Below are 21,600 nucleotides of genomic sequence, written 5' to 3'. Positions count from 1 at the left end.
CCGAGACGATTTTCAAAATATTATACAGTAAATTTTCTAATAAAAAATCTGCTTTGGTATTCTATTTTAATTGTTACTGACTGATCACCAAGTAAGACTATATCTTTATCCTGTTGGTCCCGCTTGATAAACGTATCGAAAATAGTGACCACTCGGTCGGGATGTGCTTGTAGCGTCAACTCAAAATTTTCGTTTCCAATTCGTAATCTCCTCCGGTTCTTTAGTAAAAACTAAAAACAATTGAAAGATTAAGTATAAATTTTTCTGACGGTGTTGATAAAATTTCGTACTTTCATTATAATGTCCATTATTTCCAAAGAAATTAAATACGAGTATATATTTTTAAGATTGTTTTTATTACACTTGCCCTTTTATATATTTACATGTTTAAAAAATATTCTTTTATTTCGGGATCTTGGTTATATGTTTTTGTGGTAATACATTTTCCTTTCAACCTTCCGTAAATTCGTTAATAGTAATAAAACATTTCTATCGCTTAAATAAAGGTCTGTATAAAATTTAGTGTTTAAGCACATTTAAGTTCAGTATTTAGCTTCAAATAAAAACCTATTGTTAAAGATTTCAGAATTTTCTGATTCAGTGTAATGACCATTTATTGGTTACTACCTACCTGTGATTTCTACCTAGGATTTCAGTAAACATAAGACATTGTTATTTATATATACTAGACTGTACATTTCAATAACCCTACTACTGTATGTATATAATTAAATAATTTTAGGGATGAATAAAGGGTTTGCGAAGGAAATCTTCAATTAAATCGTGTTGAATTTTTGACTTTTGATTAAAAGAATAGGTGTACAATTACCGCAAATTTTTCACGTCAAAATAAGTGCAATGCCGTCAATGTATTTCACGTTCCACGTGAAGCAATATACGCGTACTATCTCCAAACAATCAACGGAAGTTCCCATCCGTTTTAATTGAAATTTTTCTTTGCTTCACAACTTTTTTTCATTTTGCTGTAAACTGAATTCATAGTACTTGCCGTTATAATATTAAAGTGCCTAATTAAATCTAAAAAAAAATTCTATCTTTATCGAGACCCGAAATTTGTAACCGATTATTGGAATTTTTTTTTTAAATCTTGAATACATATAAAAAATTGTTTTTAAATGTATTTAAAAACGTGATTATTGGTTTTATATATAATATATTTATGAAGTTATAGAACATTGAATTTTCATTCCATAAAAACATATAAAAGACGAGATGCTATTTTATTTACTATATAATTCCAGTAGATTTTATTTAAAAAAAAATATATATATATATATATATATATATATAATAAATAATTTTTATTTTTAGTAATTCATTTTTATTTATCCGTTGTTTTTATTACGTAACATTATAGTAAAATTTTCCTTACTATTATTTTATCTATTTATAAAAAAAGATAAACATTTTCTTGTTTTAAATTGGATTTTTAATTTTATGAAAATTTTAATAAAATTTCTTTGTGATAAGAAATCTTTCTTCAGATTTCTTATTGGTGTTTTTTATAGTAGTTTTGAATTCTCTCTACTTGGAATTTTTTCATTTATTTTTATGTAGCATATAACATGATCAAAATAATTTTTCATAACTTATGATTTAAAATGTTTTTTTTTTTTTTTCATTAACGGTATATGTTTTTTTATATTTTTTTAATGAAACTCGATTTAAATGAATGATTATGATAATTTAATACATTACTACCTAAAAAAAATTAGCTGCAGTTATCTTTAATTAAATATAAAATTATTTTAAAAAATTGCAACTTTTTTTTTAAGTGAATTAAACGTCATTTGAAAGAAAATTATGTAAAGAATTTTAAAAAAATGGTTGCCAGCTCTCAGTCAGCCGCAACCTCCAAGTCACCAGGTGTAAACAGATATGTTATTGTTAATTATTTACGCTCGTCATATTTTTCAAAAAAACTATATATAAAAAATTGAAGTTTAATTTTTTTGCTGTAAAAAAAATGGCTGCAAGTAGTGATTGCCATTATGTGAACTAATTAGTTTTAGTCTGGATAAGTGTGAACTAGAGAGAAGGAATGCGCGCGCTGCTTCATTTCGAATAAAGACATTAACAGTCAATTTTAGACTTCTCATCTATTTTATTGTTTTCATTATTTATTATGTAATTGTAATTAGTTAAAATAATGGCAACCACTATTTACAGTCATATTTTTACAGGCAACCATATGTTATAATGTACAGAAAAAATTAAACTTCAATTTAGTATATAATTTTTTTGAAAAACACGTTGAGCGTAATTAATTAACAATAACATACCTGTTTACACCTGGCGACTTGGAGGTTGCGGCTGACTGAGAGCTGCTAACCATTTTTTTACATTCTTCATATCATTTTCTTTCAAATAATAATTAATTCACTAAAAAAAATATGGTTGCAATTTGTTAAAATAAATTAATTACAATATATTTAATTAAAGTTAATTGCGGCTAAATTTTTCTAGGAAACCCGGCAGTAATATATTAAATTATGATTTAAATCCAGTTTCATTAAAAAAACAGATACCTGCAGAAATCAGCTGCAGGATCTTAGACTAGTACGAAATAAGAAAATAATTTTAATTAAGAGTTTTAAGGAATTGGATTTTTTTTACTGAACTTATATATTATTTCAATAGAAAATATATATAACAAATAAACTTTTTTTTTCCGATTGTATATCTTGTAGGTAGTAAAAGCATAATTAACTCTATTGTGGTTTTGTTGTAATTTTTATGTCATAACACAAAATCATACGGTATTAGATCCTTTTTTGTTTTGTATAAAGTATTATTTATATGTATATATTAAAAACTTACCCTTTCACAAACAAAGAAGTCTTAATATATGAATAGAGCAAACAGCTTTCGCTAACTGTACCATTTGCTTATCACTTTCAAAACAACTTTCTTTTAAAATGTAAATAGATATAATACAATATAAGGAACGCTTGTTAATGATTTTTTCCTGTATTTTTAAATGTAATTTGCACATTTTTTTTTAAAGGACGTTACATAGGAATTATTTATACCGTAAATTTTTATTTACTCTATCCTGAAGTTATTTAATTTTTATTTCATGTTATAGAACGGATGAAGTTGTGTTTTATTTAATAGAATTTAAACCTTGATTGTTTTAATTTTAACTGTTATTTGATGTCATCATTGTTGGAAATATATCACAATTCTTTATTCCATTAATTTTTTAGTTGTTTTGAACTATAGGCTAGATTCATAATAATGTGTGGTCTTGTACAATCTCAGTTCTACCATTCCTTAGATGTGTGGTTAATTGAAACCCAACCACCAAAGATCACCGGTATCCACGATCTAGTATTCAAATCCGTATAAAAATAACTGATTTTACTTGAACGCTGGAACTCTCGACTTCCAAATCAGTTGTTTTGGGAAGACGCGTTCACCACTAGACCAAGCCGGCATATTAATAATTAATGATTTATGTTACTTCAATTTATTATTTATAAATTTCTAAAATATCTCGTGGTAATTAGAATAAAATTGATATACACATGAAATTAAATTATTTTGAAACGATGGAATGTTCATGAATAGTTCTGAGCATTTATATATGAAAATATTATCGGTTACAAAGATATCGATAAATGAATATGAAAAAGCGTATATTCTGAAAAAAATTGTTAACTTTTTGTTGATTAATATGTTAATTGAAGATTTTATTTTTTTAAGAGTCATCATTAATATCACAGCAGGTTTCTGAATATTAGCAATTTCCAAGTTACAGGGTCATCCACCGCTATCTTAATTTCATTGTTTTCTCTTTGTGTTTAATATAATCTATTAATTTATATCTCCTTCCACTAATCCTGTTTCAGTAAATAATCTACCTTCCAGTAAATAACTTTATCCTATTAAATTTCCACTTCTGTTTTTCTTTAATTTTATGACGCCTTTTAACATTTATAAAATATATTTTTTTATTCTTAAAGATGTCCATTCTTTTTCAATCTTTTTTCAGTATTTTTCCTTTATAAAAGTTTGTATTGCGGCTTGTAAGTGCAAGAAAAGCCTCTTGCTAGCCGCTATCCTTGTTCTTTATTCAGAGATCTGCATTATTTTCTTTTCTTTGTCTGTTTTTTTACTATTATGATTCTTATTTTTTATTCACTTGTTCTACTTCAATTTTTATATATTCTTATTTCTACAGTTTTTTTATGTACATACATATCTTAATATTGCATTTAAACTCTCAAGTTTTTAATAACAACACGAGATCAGAATTAACAGATAATTTTTTCTATGTAACATTGATAAGTATCAAATACATCAGTGCTGAGATATTAAATGCATAGAACTCAAAAAATATCTATCGATATTTACGATAATGCAAAAGGATAAAGGGATGTCGGACGATCAAATCGTGCTTACCTAAGTGTATGTCCATATTTTAGTATTATTTGGTTGAATAGTTTGCAGTTCAATTGGATAATTTTACAAAATTCTGATGATGAGTGGGAGGTTTCTCTAAGGAAGTCTGAGTTTAATCTCGATTGACAATTTACTTATTTACTACCTAGATGCGAGTAATAAGCAATTATTTTGATGTGTATTTAAGCTGGTTAGTAGAAAAAAATTGATTAATAAGATGATGTTACCATCTTCAAAAATATGCTTTTTCTAATAATTTCTTCAGGAATTTTCGATGGTATGTGGATTCCAATTATTTTAAATACATCTTGAATTATCCCTTAGGCTGGATCTGTTTCATTTTGTGATCCCTCAGTGGATAAGTTTTCCTTTACTTTGTCCAACCTCTCCTTTTATTCAGTGCTTTTTCCCCAATTAATTTTCCTCTTTGGGATTCGACTAGACGTCTACTGGATCCGTGCTAAGTTGTGAGATCCTAGTATTTTCTGGATTAGTGGGAACTAACTCTCCTATTGCCAAGGAGTTTTCCTGGTGGTTGTACAAGTAGTCCAACTCCGACCCGGACAGTATATCAAATAATGCTGGCTTTCATAATTCATATTATTACATATCAGCCTAATCCAGTGACAAAAAGAAAAATATGTTATTTAGTAATGGATTACTTCATCGCTTTACAAAGGAGTATTATAATGTTAAAAAAAAGTAGGACTTTCCTGTCACGCGTGAAATGGGTTATTTCTGATGAACGGCTTACACACACATACACAAACAACATAATTAAAAATATTTATCATTTTATTTCAATTTATTCGTTTATTTAATTTAATGGTTCTAACTAAAGCGCGTGCGCATACCGTATTTAGTTCGCGCGGGTGTGGCGGCACTAACTAAACAAATATAATTTCACAACTTATATTAAAATAATTTCTTTTGTACATTCGGCAGACTGTTGTAGCTGCGAGACTTAACGCACCAGATACCGAGTCAGTCGGACGATCGAGTTCGAGACCCAGCCAAACAGAATTAGGCTTTTACACTTTAAATATTATTCATTTATTTAATTCTACCACTCACCTGTGACGTCCAACGTAGCAGTAGTTTAGAAATTTTTTTGGGGTGGGGGTGCGATTTTGCAAAACTTTTTTTTACAAATATTGTTATTTTTTATTTGTTAACAAATGTGCCTAAGAAAAATATGATTATAATTAGGCGATATCTGGAGATATTAAGGCTGATTTTCTATTAACCAGCTTAAATACGTACACATCAAAATAAATTGCTTATTATTTGCATCTAGGTAGTAAATAAGTAAATTGTCACTCGAGATTAAACTCAGACTTCCTTAGAGAAATCTCCCACTCCTCACCAGAATTTTATAAAATTATCCAAATGAACTACAAACTATTCAACAAAAAAATACTAAAATATGGACTTACACTTAAGCCAGCACGATTTGATCGTCCGACATCCCTTTATCCTTTTGCATTATCGTAAACATCGAGAGATATTTTTTGAGTTTTATGCATTTAATATCTCAGCACTGATGTATTTGATACTTATTAATGTTACACAGAGACACCCTTAGAATACTAAGGGGTAACAGACTCACCGCCTCGATCTGTTAAGTTGAAAATGTAATTGTATCAATCCACCATATATAGAAGTAATGTGACCAAGTTTGGTCAAAATCGGTCCAGTAGTTCTGGATAATTAAGGTGATTTAGAGGCTAATACTGAGCACACACACACACACATGTACATACTAACATTAATATCCGGAAAATTTCCATCTGGTTTTTTGGGTTCCTTAAGTATCGAAACATCAACATCCGATGAAAACTGCATATACTAAAATTGGACCGATTACAATACTTTCCATTCTATAGCACTGTTATAGCGCTATCTAGACGGGAAAGTAAAAGAAAAACTGCCCTTGATGTTGGTTTCTTATAATAATTATTAACCTTGGCACATCCCATATTAATTATATGACCTTAAAAATTTGAATGAACTAATGTAATCAATTATTTACTTTCTAAATTTATGGAAATATGCTTTTAGAAGAATTATTCTGAATTTTACACCTGAAAAAATAATTTGCATTGACATTCATTTATTCAGAAAAAGTAAGATTTCAAACGAAATTTACGTCAGATAAAATTATGTTTTTTTTCAGTCAAAATTACGCTTAATTTGCATTAATGTCTGGACCAATGAGTGAGCGCTAACAATTTATTAGTTAACTGTTGAGCTACTAAATTATTCCTTATTACAGTTATTACCTTGCTAGAAGTATTTTTTTGTGAAATGTATTGCAGTAATTTAAAAAAAAACTGTAATGCAAAATAAAGATCTGTATTAAAAAAAAGAATCCGCCCCTAAATAAAAGAGTTATTAAAATAGAATTGTATCGAAAAAATTTCAACAATACTTTAGTTATTTAATTTCAATTTTAATACTCATGAGATTAAGTGAATAAATTCCAGTAAGTTTGAGGAATGATTTTCAGAATCCTAAAATATTTAATTACTAAAAGATAAGAGTATAACACTACAAAGCATTGGATGCTCAGATCATAAAAGAAATAAAGAAACTGTCGATGCCTCAAAAAGGAAAAGTTAAGTAAAAGTTGAAAGAACACACTTACTCTAATAATTTTTAGTTATATATTAACTTAATTAAGCTCCTTTATTTGTTTACCTATAATTTAGAAGCCGACCGTTTTATTAACTATAACGTTTCTAGTAGTACATCAACAATTGTTGATGTACTACTAGATGTCTCTATGTTCTAGAGACAGTCTTCTTTGGAAGAAGTAGTAACGAATTTATATATATATATATATATATATACTATAACTGGTAAACCAGATAATAGTTAGTTTAACCTGACAATCTTCTCATCACAACCCCAAAAAAATGAAATATTGTTGAGAAATATAATAAACCAGTAGGAAATCTTTTGCTTTCTTATCAATAGTTTAAGTATCTAAGGAGTAGATATGTTCACTAATGGTCCAAAAATAGTAAATATCAGACGAACATATATCATTATTATTAAATTTTAATATAAACGATTATCTAACTAGGAATTATGTAAGGAAAGAAAAATGTTAAATAACCAAGGAAAAATTAAGGGATTTATTGAGATATGGAATGGGTACATACACCTAGAGAAAATAAATTAAAAATATACTTAACATTTTAATAATAAAATATTTACAAATTTGTAATAACAGATTACATAATGAAATTATGGTTTGAGTATCTTCTTTTATGATGAAATTTAATTAACATAATTTTATTGTTTAAATTTCTAAAAAAAAGAATTATCACTTGTTTTATTAACATTTATAAATTTATAACAACGTTTTAAAAAAAAATAGTTAATTACATAGATCTATATTATTTACAATAATAATTAACATTAACCAAAACGTATAAAATAATAATATAAATATAAAATACTAACCCGCTAATTTATTAATTAGTTATATATAAAATAACAACAAAATTTATTTATAATAAATATTTACAAATAATTTATGTACAATATTTATTATTTAATTTATTAGACTAGTTATTTACATGGTAATTTATTTATTTATTTTTTTTATTTTTTATTTTTTTTAATAAATCGATTAGCGATTTTTCTTGTACATTCTCGATATTGATTTTTCTTGTACTTTTTATTGTACATCGTATTTACACTTTAGCCTAATTTTCTTATTTCCCTGACTAATTCATGTATTAGATAGAATGATACATTAAATACATTTTATAATATTCATAAAAACTAAAGGGCGAAAGGTTTCATGTACCCAAAATTTACTGATTTACAGCTTGTATATCCGTAAAAAAATTATCCGTTAATTTAATGTTTAATTTTACTGGTTTTATTTTTTTTATTCATTTTAAAAGTTTAGATTAATTTATTTCCGAGTAGTAATACAGTTAAAAAGTTAATTATAGAATCAGAATATAATGTTTTACTGCTCTGAAATAATTGATTTTTATTATATAATTTTTGTAATCCAATTAAAAATTGTATAAAGTACACAAACTAATATTTCCATCTTATATTGTACTTATATTGTACTATTCACTTTTATAATACGATCAGTAACGACTCATGAGCATAGTCATATGTTCACGACTGTGAACATAGTCTTTGCGTTTGTTAAAAATGTCTATTATCCATTACGGTGTGTTTGAAATATCTACTACGCGTTTTATATTTATATGTATAGAAATTTGATTTTACATTATATAGTTTAATAAAAATGTTCAGTCATATAAATATACAATTTGTTTGTAATGCGTTGTTTATTTCTCGTAACCTGCAATTCGCTTTTAAAGAACTCTTCGGAAAGCGAATTCGGCTAATATTATGAAAGACTTTTATTAACATTAAATTTTAATTTTTAAATTACTATTCTGTTTTTATATTAGACTATTATACTACAGATCTCAATTCATATGTACTGCATTATTTTTTTTCTTTCTGTAAAAATGAAAATTGATAATTTAGCTATTGTAATAATAATTCATTTATTACTTATTATAATATTTTTTTTTACTTTTGTATCTGAGGTTGAGTTCCTTGTTTGATTTGTTCCTTATACAAAATTTATCTAGTTATATAAGTATTTTTAATTTTGCAAATCATACAAATTACCGTTTGTGTGTATTTTATTATATACACATTGTACTGTTTTACTTTTGATTCTTATAAAGTTTTAACAAACAATAGTTTTTAAAAAATTATCACTGTATTTTTTTTAATTTTTGTTACCTCAAAATTTATTTATATATAACAAAGAATTGCAACAAAAAAAACAAAGTAAATAATAACGTTTATGTTTTCTCATGAAATAACATTGAGCGAGAAGCTTAAAGTTTATGAATTTTATTTCTTTCCACTTCTTGCTTGAAGTATATATTTTTATTTTGTATGTCCAGATAAAACTTTTTTTTTTAGTTCGATTATTTCTTTATTTATTTTATTTTATAACAATATTATTTATTAAACTATTCCGTAAGTTTATCTACGTCTTCTATTAACAAAACCTGCGTGTTTTAATACTGAATAAATTTCTTGTCGTGATATTTTTTCTGCTTCGCGATCGTAAACGACCATTTCTCCAGGTGTAAACCAACTTTCTTTAGCTAATGCTTCAGATATTCTTTGATTTTTATAAAATGGATTCAATAAATGTTGAGGTAATTGAGCTTCTCTTTCTGCATTAGCGATTACAGCACGATGAGCATAACTTCTTGATGGAGGTGTATTAACAAATGGAGATGATTGAACCGGTTGATTTAATGGTGGGGGTTGAATAGCGAATGATAATGATTTCGGTTGTTGTCCGACTGATGCCGTTTCAAATGGTTGGACGAATAATTGTCCTAATGCGATGTTGGTTAGACCCAATGTAAGCAAAGCGATCGCTGCGTGCTTCATCATATTATCTGAAAAAATAAATAAATAAATAAATTAGTACAGAAGCTTATAAAGAATAGTTTTTTGTTAAAAGAAATATCATAAACAGTTAATAATTTCATTTTAAATATCTTAGAAAAATAATTACTATAAACGGAACAGATAAACTAGTGGTCGAGATCAAAACACACAAATTAGAAGAACTAAACTTTTACACAAAAAATAATTACAACAAAAAGAACCTTTCTATAAATACAGAATTAAGGTATTTTAGCATTTATTTAATATCGGTTATCTTATAGAGCATGGAAACTACAGATGTAACTACAGAAAAATCTACAAATTTTAGAACAAAAAATCTACTCAAGATAGAAAAAAGAGTTCTAAGAAGGATGTATGGTCCAAGAAGAACACTACAGACTGTGACCAAATTAAGAGATATATTATTAAATTAAGACCAGAAAGTAACAATAAGAAAACTATGACTAAAATTCTATGAAACCGAATGAACCAATCAAGTTTAAATAAACAGATTTTCAATAATTTCTGAAACGACAAATTTCAAGGTGACTATGTTAAACAGAACTCACACGGGTCATCATTACAGAAAAATACTGTCTAGATCGAAAAAACACAGAAAGAAAGGATAATGGACTGGATAATAAAGAAAGGATAATGGACTGGATAATAAAGAAAGGATAATAAATAAAGAAACGAGGATAATAGACTGAAAAAGAGTTAAACAGTGCGAAAGAATAAAGAACCTCTGGAAGAAAAAGAAACAAACTACATGGAATGATATTTAATTGGTCCTTGAAGGCCAATCCGCGGAGGATAAAGAAAATAAATCAATAATAGTCCAACATTTCGGTAGCGTGTTCTACATATCATTATTATTAGTAAAAAAAAAAAAATATATATATATATCTTAAGGTCTAGATAACTGGCTTCCGTAGCGCGAGTGGTAGCGTCTCGCGGCCTTTCATCCGGAGGTCCCGGGTTCGAATCCCGATCAGGCATGGCATTTACCTACGCTACAAATCATTCATCCTCTGAAGCAATAACTACAGGTGTTGCCGGAGGTTAAATTAAAAAAAAGGAAAAGGAAAAGGGTGGTCTAGAAAAGCTTAGTTACATTCTCTATGGAAAAGATAGAGTAATTTTTAAATTTCAAAATATTGGATGGTTAAACCCCAAACCGAAAAATAATTTCATGTGCGATTGCATTTCTCTATGAATTTTATACATGTACTATATATATATCCTTTCTAATTTTTTGAAGTGAAGTAAATGTAATTGAATAATTAATGTAAATCTAATATTACTACCAAATGCTAAGTTACTATTAATCAAAGTCTTTTTATAAATTCATGTAGTTTAATTAATATATTGCACGTGTAAATGATGCAGTTAACATTTTTTCATGTTTCCATAATTATGGAATTTTTTTCCAAGCAATAAAAATATAATTTATTCTTTTATGTGTGTGAATTTTAAATACATTGATTAATTATTTTTTAAGTGTTCAGATATTAAAGAAGAATTGTTACATTAAAATTAAATAAATATATTATTTACTATTTTATGTCATTTCCATTATAATGACACTTAATATAAGTACGAGTGAGTAACTTCGTATACCTAAGTATATACCATAATATACTTATGTATATATAGTATACATAATATACAAGGTATAAGTATATACCAATTTTTTTTCTTTTTCCTGTTTAGCCTCCGGTAACTACCGTTTAAATAATACTTCAGAGGATGAATGAGGATGATATGTATGAGTGTGAATGAAGTGTAGTCTTGTACATTCTCAGTTCGACCATACCTGAGGTGTGTGGTTAATTGAAACCCAACCACCAAAGAACACCGTTATCCACGATCTAGTATTCAAGTCCGTGTAAAAATAGCTGGCTTTACTAGGACTTGAACTCTGGAACTCTCGACTTCCAAATCAGCTGATTTGGGAAGACGCGTTCACCTCTAGACCAACCTTTTAAACTATTAAAACGTTAAGCCAACTGAAAATAATAGGCAGTTAGTTGCTGTGTACGGTGATAATGTAATGAATGAAGGAAACTCCCGAAAATGGTATCGTCCTCAATCACCAACCAGATCAACAAAGGTCAATCTACAGCCATTTGGACGCAAACTGATGGTCACAGTCTTTTGGGATCTGTTTGGCATACTCTTGATTGATTTTATGCCACGTGGAACAACTATAAATGCAGAAGTCTACTGCGAAACTCTACGTAAGTTATGGTGCGCCATTCAAAATCGGCGACGTGGGCGGCTGACAGACGACGTTGTCCTGCTGCACGATAATGCATGTCTACTTGTTGCAGGTCCGACACGTGATTTACCGAGAACATTTGTATGGAAAATTGAAGATCACGTACTATGCAATCCGAACTTAGCTCGTTCTAATTACATTTCGTTTGGGAAATTGAAAGAATCACCTAGTGGTATGCAATTTGTGGGTGACGATGAACTTAAAAATACTGTTAATCAGTGGCTAAATGGACTGGCGACAGAAAAATACGAGGGTATATTGAAGGTGGTGAATCGCTACTATAAATGTCTTTAATTCAAGTGGCGATTACATAGAGTAGTATAAGTACTATATTACATAAGTAGTATAAGTTTTCAAAATTTTTTTACAATGAAACTGTCTTTACTTAAGAGATAACATCTCGTAATTTAACTTTTTTTTTATTATAGTAATAAATATGCATAGTTAACTAAGGTTAGGAAAAAGATATTCTAATAAGTTAATATTTATATTTTAAATTCAAGGTAAACCAATGTTGAATGTTTTAGCATTTGTAAACTTGTGTAAATAATACCTACTCTCTTTTTTATATTTACACACAGACACACACATCTATCTATATATCTATCTATATATATATATTCATTAAATAGACAAGTAAACCTTGATGAGGAAATACGATTGATGATTTTACGTTATAAAGCATATGTTATTATATTTTATTATTATTTTTATTACATTATTATCCATTTTATATGCGGAGTATGTATCATTTTACTCTTTTTTAAGTCTTCCTACTCGTTTTATTGCATTATATTTTTAGATCGGCTATATTGCATGTGTAAATCAAATAAGTTTTCCAAGTATCATTTTGATATACATAATTATCATTTCAGACAACTAATTATATATTACATTTAAAAAACGAGTTATTTTAATCACGACGTTTAATTTCTTAAAGTAGAACTTCAGTCTTACTTAAAAATATAATTTTAAAAGAAATAAGTATTTACTTAAAAAAAATCGTCAAAAAATCATTCTGTTTATTTATTATTAATCAGATATTTCATTTAATGATGTTTTATTTTTTAACAAGAAGAATGAACATACGTTTTTCAGTCTTTGGATTAAATATTCCGAGTGGGCGGAAATTAACCACACATCTCGGGAATGGTCGAACTGAGACTGTACAAGACTACACTTCATTTACACTGATACATATCATCCTCTGAAGTAGTACCTGAACGGTAATTTCCGAAAGCTAAACAGGAAAAAGAAAAAAGTATCGTTGATTACGTGTGAGTTATTTTATCATAAAATGAATAGGAAAATAGATGTTGGTCAAAGACCATAAGGAATTGCCACTCGAAGCTAAACACAGGTTCTGTATCAGATGTTAGGAGACGCGGTCGCCCCTCAACATCCAGGACTGAGGAAAATGTGCAAGTGGTTCAGGAAATGTTCATTTGAAGTCCTCAGAAATCACAAAGACAGGCATCTCAGGAAAGTTGTTTTATCCACACACAATCCGAACTGTTCTGAAGAAAGGGTTGAACTTTCGTCCATGGAAACCACATTAATGTAAAGAATTATCGCCGGAAGACTGTGATCAACGGTTGGAATATGGGAACGTGATGCTTGCTTGTTATGGACTGGTCTGATATTTTCGGTAAAATTCTGTGGTCAGATGAAGCCGTAAAATTGTTATTATTTCGTAACAGAGCATCCCAGGGTGGTTGTTTAAAAAACTCAACATCGCCCAAAGGTCACAGTGTGGTGCGTCATGACATCCACGAAAGTTGTGGGGCACATATCTTATTCGGGACACAATGATTACAGAATTCCTTGATATGCTTGAAGATTATGTTCACGGTATTGTATCCGCGTGGGACAATTGCAACGATCTAACCTTTATGCAAGATGGGGCTTCGCCTCACTTCGCAATTCCTGACCGTGCGTGGATCGACACCAATTTTTCAGGACGCTGGTTGGGACGTTGTGTCCCCCTTGAATGGCCAGCAAGGAATCCTGACCTGACGCCCTGCGATTTCTTCCTCTAAGGTGGGGGGGGGGCGAAAAAGGAAGTTGCACAAAACCAAAAATCTTGATGAGTTGGAGGAGCGAATTCGCCAAGTTCTTGGAAATGTACCGCTGGATTATCTGCAGAAATCTCTCGCAAACACCCTCATCCGTTTACGGTGACTGGTGGATAATGATGGGGTTTATAAGAAATTTTAGCATTTCATAACAATTCTACCATTGTAAGGAACAAAATGTTTTTTGTTTCATGAACATTAGTTAAGTATTAAAAACCTTATAAACAATTTTCAGTAGGGAGTTAATTCTCTCGCACTGTATATTTATTCAACTGATGAAGTAGTAGTTACTACAAGAACATTTATAATAAAGAAAAGTTACCACAAATAGTAGTGAATAAAATATTTTTCTAATGATTCTACAAGTTGCTACTATGATGCATTTTAATAAATAGTACGTGTATAATATGATATTATTATTACTATAGTATAATTAATATTAAGTACATATATAATTATTAATATTATATTTATATATAAATATTAAGTTTTACCTTTAAACTTTTGTGTTTATAATACTTTTTAATTTAAAATTGCAACCAATTATTTCGATTTGCATTTCTACATGTTAGTTTGTTTTCAAGGTAAAATGAAGTCAATCAAACTTTCAAGATGAAATTACCCTTTTCCTTATTAACGTAGTTATTATTATTTTTTTTTTAACAAATTATTCCAAGGAGGGCGGCGCCCGTTCTTGATTTCTTTTTTATACATTTAATAGTTCAAGATGTTCTTATTAAGAAAAATAGGCTAAAAATAAGTGCAATAAAATATTCAACAACTTTGATAACTTTTTTTATTAGAGGCTTTGACTCTTCTTTTCTGATAGAAATACGGTTTTCTGTTTATATGCTGAGATAATTTTACTTTTTAAAAAATTATCTCAAGAAACAGAAAAGAAAGAATAAAATTTTGGGTAGCTGCTATATAATTTTTTTTTTTAATTTACAGAGATATTTATTCTTTGTACGGAGTGGGCGGGAAGTCTCTTTTCACTGAAATAAATCCATTTTAATTGGGCTCTACTACTGTCAATTCTCACCGCTGATATCGCACATTGCTCTTGAAAATAGTGGGATGGATAAGCCGTGGTGGGGATCGTGTGGTGTTTTCATTTGTATTGGGTTGACCTTAATCGTAATCGAGTGTGAAATGATGGCGGATATGAGTGCGTTCACTGTCGAAGAGCGATTGTTAGCTTGTGTGTGGGTCCACGAACGTCCACGCACTGGTAAAACGTTGGAGAACATTATAAATGACTTCTCAGTGAGTTTTTTTAAACCGTCACTATCACGGCAAACGTTACTGATGTGGGATAGAAGGCTTTCGCTACGGTAAGTGTTCATGAAGCGCCACGCAGTGGGAAGCTGAGCACTCGACCTGAGACATGTACTGCTGTGGAGGCATCGATTCAACAATTACCGATGAAATCAACGCGCAAACCTTCTGTCGAGTTAGGAATTCCAAGATCGACAATGCGAGACCATATGCGGAAGGACTTGAAAATTAAATGTTTTCGTCCAGCCACAATTAATGAATTGAGAGACAATGACTTTGATCGACGTGTTTAAGCATGTCAGTTATTGCTTGAACGCTTTCCGAGAGCCAACGATAAAAAGAATCTTATCTTCTTAGACTAGTGTACGATTTATCGATAAATAAATTAATTTAATTTAATTTATGTTAAATACATTTTATTTTTTCGTTAAAAGTTTTTTCTGGACGAAAGTCAATCCTTACTTTTTGAGGAAATCAAACACCATTCGCCTCATATTATGATTTGGGCTGGGTTGACTGCTGAATATCTCCTTGGTTCTTATATTTTCGATGGCGTAGTTAATCAGCACAGTTATTTGAGAAGATCGACGAATAGTTGCTTTCTAGAATTAACGGCAAAAGAGATCGCTGACATCATTGTTTCAGAAAGACGGTGCCAGCGCATTTTGCTTTGAATGTCCGCAGACGCCTCAATGAAATTTTTCATCATTTGAAATGATCAGCCCTGATATGCTGTTTCGTTTGAACAAGCATACAGCTGTACTTTGAACATGGTGGAACCCACACGTACATTTTAGATCCGTAGAAGGTAGCTATCCTAATAATTTCATAACTAGCGTAAGGGATTCCCACCCATCCCGAAATAGTTTTAAGATGAATTTTACCAAAATGTTTCAACGGAAAAATATAATCTAATTGCTTAAAATGTTCACGAAGATTTCAAAGCTATTCCTTTTTTGTTCTAGTCTCTGATCAGTTTTGACTAAAATAATTATAGAAGCGCTAAAACAAAAAAAAGAAAAAAAAGACCAGGAAATTTCAAACAGATGTTTCCTTTTCCTTCCAAGGATTTTTTTCTTTTTTCTCTATTTTTTTTTTTTACCCCAAAAAACAATTATAAGATTTCTTTAGACGCAATTAAAATTGAAAGAATTTTCGTTGAGAATATCTTTTGTGACTATTGATCGAAGGTTCCTTTCCGATTTATAACCTATTTGAACCCGGTGCTTAGATAAATTCTTTTTAACTAACAGCTGTTGAAAAGTACGATTACGGTTGTTATTTTGCGAAGGTTTTTTAATGATGAATTTTCCATAAGTTCGAAGCTTGTGCCGTTCAAATATGAAATGAAGATTTTGTAGTGTTTGAAAAATGCCATGCCTGACCGGGATTCAAACCTGGGACCTCTAGATTAAAGGTCGAAACTCTCCTACTCCACGGAAATCAACATAAAATTTATTCTATGATATGATTTTGTAATAATAACAAAAATATCTCTGATTCCAACTACGTTTTTTCTTCTTCCATTCTTACTTTATTTTTTACATTTCATTTTTTTTTTGTTAATATTTTTTTTAATCATAATCATGATATGTAATTAAATATTATACTCTTTTTTTTTTAGGGAAACAATAGTGCTGCGTTTTGTGTATCTGTTATCAATTTCATCGTCATTTTCAGTATTACATATAAAAATATAACGGTAGTTTTTTTACCGGTACAGAAAAAACTACCAGTATTTTTTTACCAATACTTCCAGGTAGAAAAAAAAATTCATACCTTATCTTATACTGTTTACTTCGTTGTAAATTCCAAATATTTTTTTAGATATACTTGACCTGGGCAATTTACAAAAAAAAAAGTTGAAAATTTTCATTAACAGAACGAAAATCGTATTGTCAAAATATTTTGGAAGGAAATTGCTTTGAGAAAAAAAATCCTCTTTTCCTTTATATTCACATTTAAATATGAAGGACGATAAATATAATAATATTCAGCTTAGAAAATAATTACAACTTCTTGCAGAACAATTTGATGTTATATAAATTGATTACATCTACAGTCTAAAAATTGGTACAACTTGATTGAATTTTAATGATTTCTTTTTTTTAAATTTTAATATGAAACGCGGAGAAGGTAATACAGGAATATACAATATATTATTATAAAGAAGTAGGAAGAATCCAAAACAAGACATGTATGTGAAAGTGGATGGCATGAAAACAAGTTAAAAGATTGCCCCGACAAGGTTGAGATCTCCTTCCTGTACTTTAATATGCAGGATATAAATTATACTATGTGCTGACCACGTGACGCGCACATTGTTATTTACTCGATCCTTCTTATATCTGTGTAATTGTTTTGTCAGTCATATATATATATATATATATCCATTTGCTTATATCGTTAGTTGTTTCTCATTCTGTTATTCTATCGGGGATGTCATTTACCGACATTCTTTGCGTGCTACCTTTGTATATGTACTTATTTCATTTCTTCCTTTAATATTTCAGGAAATAATTAAATGAATTGTATAATTTTTAATTGGAAGATGGTATGATGATTCCACTTTCTTAATTAATTAAAGTTTTATTTTATTTTTGTTTCGTATTACTTTATAGTTTATAATTCTTCTGTTTATGAACGTTTTAATAGACCATATATAGTTTAATGAGTAACAGCTACGATTCAAATAATGTAGCATAATTAACTCAAGGATTTCTTGATATATATCTTCTGTGTTATACAGAAATATATTTCCAAAATTTTATGGTGATAGAAAAAATAATAACATACATTAGTTCAAATTTAACAAAAAATACAGGTTATCATAAAATAATGGTGCGGTTTCAGTAATTCATAGGAAGATTGTACGGAAATTTCTAGATGTTATATTGGTATCCCTGAAAGCCTCCAACCCTAAAGTTTGTTTATCAGCAGTTGTAACCACAACGTCAGTTCTTGTATTGTTGTCGCGGTGAGTTACTATGTTCTCGGATAAAGACAAAGCAAAGTGTGTTTTATTGATGGCCGAATTAAAATCCGTAATTTTAGTTCAACGTGCGTTTCGACGTGAATTCGGAAGAGATCCACCACAGAAAAATAACATAACACGTTGGTTCAAACAATTCGAAGAAACCGGATCGGTTAAGAAACAGACCAAGTGTACCGGCAGACCAAGTGTACCAGACGAAACGGTTGAACTAATTAGACAATCGGCAATTAGAAGTCCTGGGAAGTCCATCTCCCGTCGAAGCGTCGAATTAGGTATTCCAAAATCAACAGTTCACAAAATTTTACATAAAAAACTGAAATTACACGCTTATAAAATCCAGATACTGCAGGAATTGAAACCCGATGATGGTGTAAAACGTTACAATTTCGCTGTTGAAATGTTGGACAGAATAAGTGAAAACGAATCATTTTTAGACGATAAAATTTTTACAGACGAATCTATAGTCCATGTGAATGGATGTGTTAACAGACAATTCACGAATATGGGGCTCTGAAAACCCACACGCAATTATTAAGAAACAACGCGATTCGCCTTAAGTTAATGTTTGGGGTGGTGCGATGAAAAATCGTGTAATAGATAGGGCCTTTCTTCTTTGCTGAAAAAACAATTAATGGAGTTGTGTATCTTGACATGTTAACCGATTATTGCTTTCCTCAGCCGGATGAACTCGAAAACATTCATCAACTTCATTTCCAACAAGATGGTGCTCCCCCGCACTTCAGTACATCGGTCACGGACGCTTTGAACGAAAAATTTGGAGATCGATGGATAGGCCGCCAAGGACCCGTACTTTGGCCTCCAAGAAGTCCAGACCTGACACCTAGCGATTTTTTCTTGTGGGGTACATCAAAAGCGTTGTTTATACACAAAAAATTCGCGACCTAAACCGCTTAAAAAGTAGGATTAATGAAGCAATGACAACCATTAACGAAGAAATGTTAACTAATGTTTGGAGAAAAGTTGAGTATCGTTTGGACATTTGTCGAGCGACTAAGGGCGCACATATTGAAATTTATTAATTGTGTAAAAAGATGTTTGAAACACAAATTTGAAAAATAAAAAACATAAACTGTAATTAATTCTGTTTTAATTTAAATCATATTCAAAACTGCACCATTCTTTTATGATAACCCTGTATAACATATATATGGCTTCTCCGTGGTTTCTGGAAACAAAAGTCCCAGGAATAAAGTCTTAGGTAAATTTTTCTGATAAATATTTCCTACGGTTTAAAATAAAACCAAAGTAAACTCTTATATAGTTTTTGTTGTAATTCATGCAAGAAGTGCCTCTGAGGAGGGATAGATTGACTGGCTAACATTAAAAGTGTACAATAGTTGTTTTATTTATCTATTCCTAATCTGTACGTTGCAATCTGTTCAACTTGTGAACAATAAATAATCCTATGGCCCAGTGAGATAAGTATGATGTGAACGAGATATAAATGAAATGTAATCTTGTACAGACTCAGGCCGACCATCTCCGAGACGTGTGGTTAATTCAACCACAACCATCAAAGTACAGCGGCATCCATTGCCTAAAATTGAAATCCGTAAAAAGGAACCTGCATTTACTAGTATTTGAACCTCAGAACCTTCGACTCGCAAATCAGCTGTTGAACATCTGATTTTGCGACGAATTGTTTACCTCTAGACCAACCCGATGAGAGTAGTTTTCTAATTAAAATACAGTGTCCATAAAGTCTTTCAATAATTACAACAAAAAAAACTGTGCGATTTGTGGCAAAAGAAAGAAAAAATTATTTTTATGCAGTAAGGATTTCTACATAGCCCCTCCAAATCTACCCGTCTTGTGAACTTGGGATTCCCCGGTCAACAGTGCATAAAATTTTACACGAGAAACTAAGGTTGCACGCGTACAAAGTTCAGATATTACAACATTTCCAGCCAGATGACGCCCCTCGTCGTGCTGCCTTTGCGACAAGATTTTTCAGCGGATTGATGACGACAATTAGTACCTGCTGCGTATGTGTTTTTCAGACGAGGCTTTTTCCGCACCTGAGGATTGATTGAGTAAGCAGGCATAATATGAGAATACGGGGCTCAGAAAATTCGTACTTTACCAGAGAAAAAATTAGAGATTCCCCTAAAGTGAATGTGTGGTGCGGTTTGATGCACAACAGAATTATTAGTCCCTTCTTTTTCATTGACCAATCAATAACAGCGAAAATTTATCTGAATAAGCTGCAAAACTTTGCTGTACCTCAACTAAATGACTTGCAACCTAGAGTGGATTTCCAGCTGGATGGCGCATCATCACATTGGGTATTACTAGTTGGAGATTTTCTGAATGAATCATTTCATGGCAGATGGATTGGGCGCGACAGTCCCACTCTCTGGTCACCACGATCGCGCAGAATAACTGAAGCTGTTGCTAGTGTTACCGAAGAAATGTTGATCAACACATGGCCTGAAATTGATTATCGGTTGGATATTCTACGAGACAAAAGGCGCACACGTTGAAGTATATTGACATTGTATAAAACCTTATAACTTTTTTCATTCTTTTGCCACAAACTGCACAGTTGTAATTGTAATAGTTTTTTGGTAATAAATTTTTGTAATCATGGAAAGACTTTATGGACACTCTGTATATTATCATTTAATTTAAATAGAATGAATTAGAACAGATTTTAGATCTTAGAAATTAAATTATAAGATATACTATTTACAATGATATTAATAAAAAAATTAAAAAAATGTATAAAATTGTGAATTTTCATGATAAGCTTATCACTAAAATAAAAATATTTATCTTTCTTTTATCTGCCCACCGAACTGGTTTAGTGGTTAACTCGTCGTCGCAAATCAGTTGTTTTTTCAGTAGCTGATTATCGAAGTCGAATATTCTGAGATTTAAATCCAAGTAAAGGTTAGTTGGTTTTATACGGATTTAAATGCTAGACATTGTACCCCGGTGTAATTTGGTGATCGAGGTTCAATTAACCTTACTTCTCAGGGATGGTCGGCCTGAGTCTTTACAAGATTACATCTCATGTACATGTCATATATATCATCCACATCTCATTGAGCTATGGA

General features: G+C 30.0%; 1 protein-coding gene and 1 long non-coding RNA gene across 6 annotated transcripts in view; one reads left to right on the top strand and one right to left on the bottom strand.

Moving 5' to 3' along the window:
- The window catches only part of LOC142327841 (uncharacterized), a 180,756-nt gene that overhangs the window by 43,904 nt on the left and 115,252 nt on the right, over window positions 1–21,600 (top strand). The gene's annotated exons all lie outside the window — the stretch shown is intronic.
- LOC142327840 (uncharacterized) overlaps window positions 7,749–21,600 on the bottom strand; it is a 145,350-nt gene continuing 131,498 nt past the window's right edge. For 2 of the 3 annotated variants that reach the window (XM_075371183.1, XM_075371184.1), the window contains one exon: window positions 7,749–9,899. In XM_075371183.1, coding sequence (XP_075227298.1) covers window positions 9,472–9,894 — 423 coding nt within the window. In that variant the 5' untranslated portion in view covers window positions 9,895–9,899 and the 3' untranslated portion in view covers window positions 7,749–9,471. The remainder of the gene's footprint in view (window positions 9,900–21,600) is intronic. The other variant, XM_075371181.1, reaches the window with a different exon arrangement.

Source organism: Lycorma delicatula, chromosome 7 (assembly GCF_047948215.1).
Source record: "Lycorma delicatula isolate Av1 chromosome 7, ASM4794821v1, whole genome shotgun sequence".
NCBI classification, from domain to species: Eukaryota; Metazoa; Arthropoda; class Insecta; order Hemiptera; family Fulgoridae; genus Lycorma; species Lycorma delicatula.
This window is presented reverse-complemented; position numbering and strand designations above follow the sequence as displayed.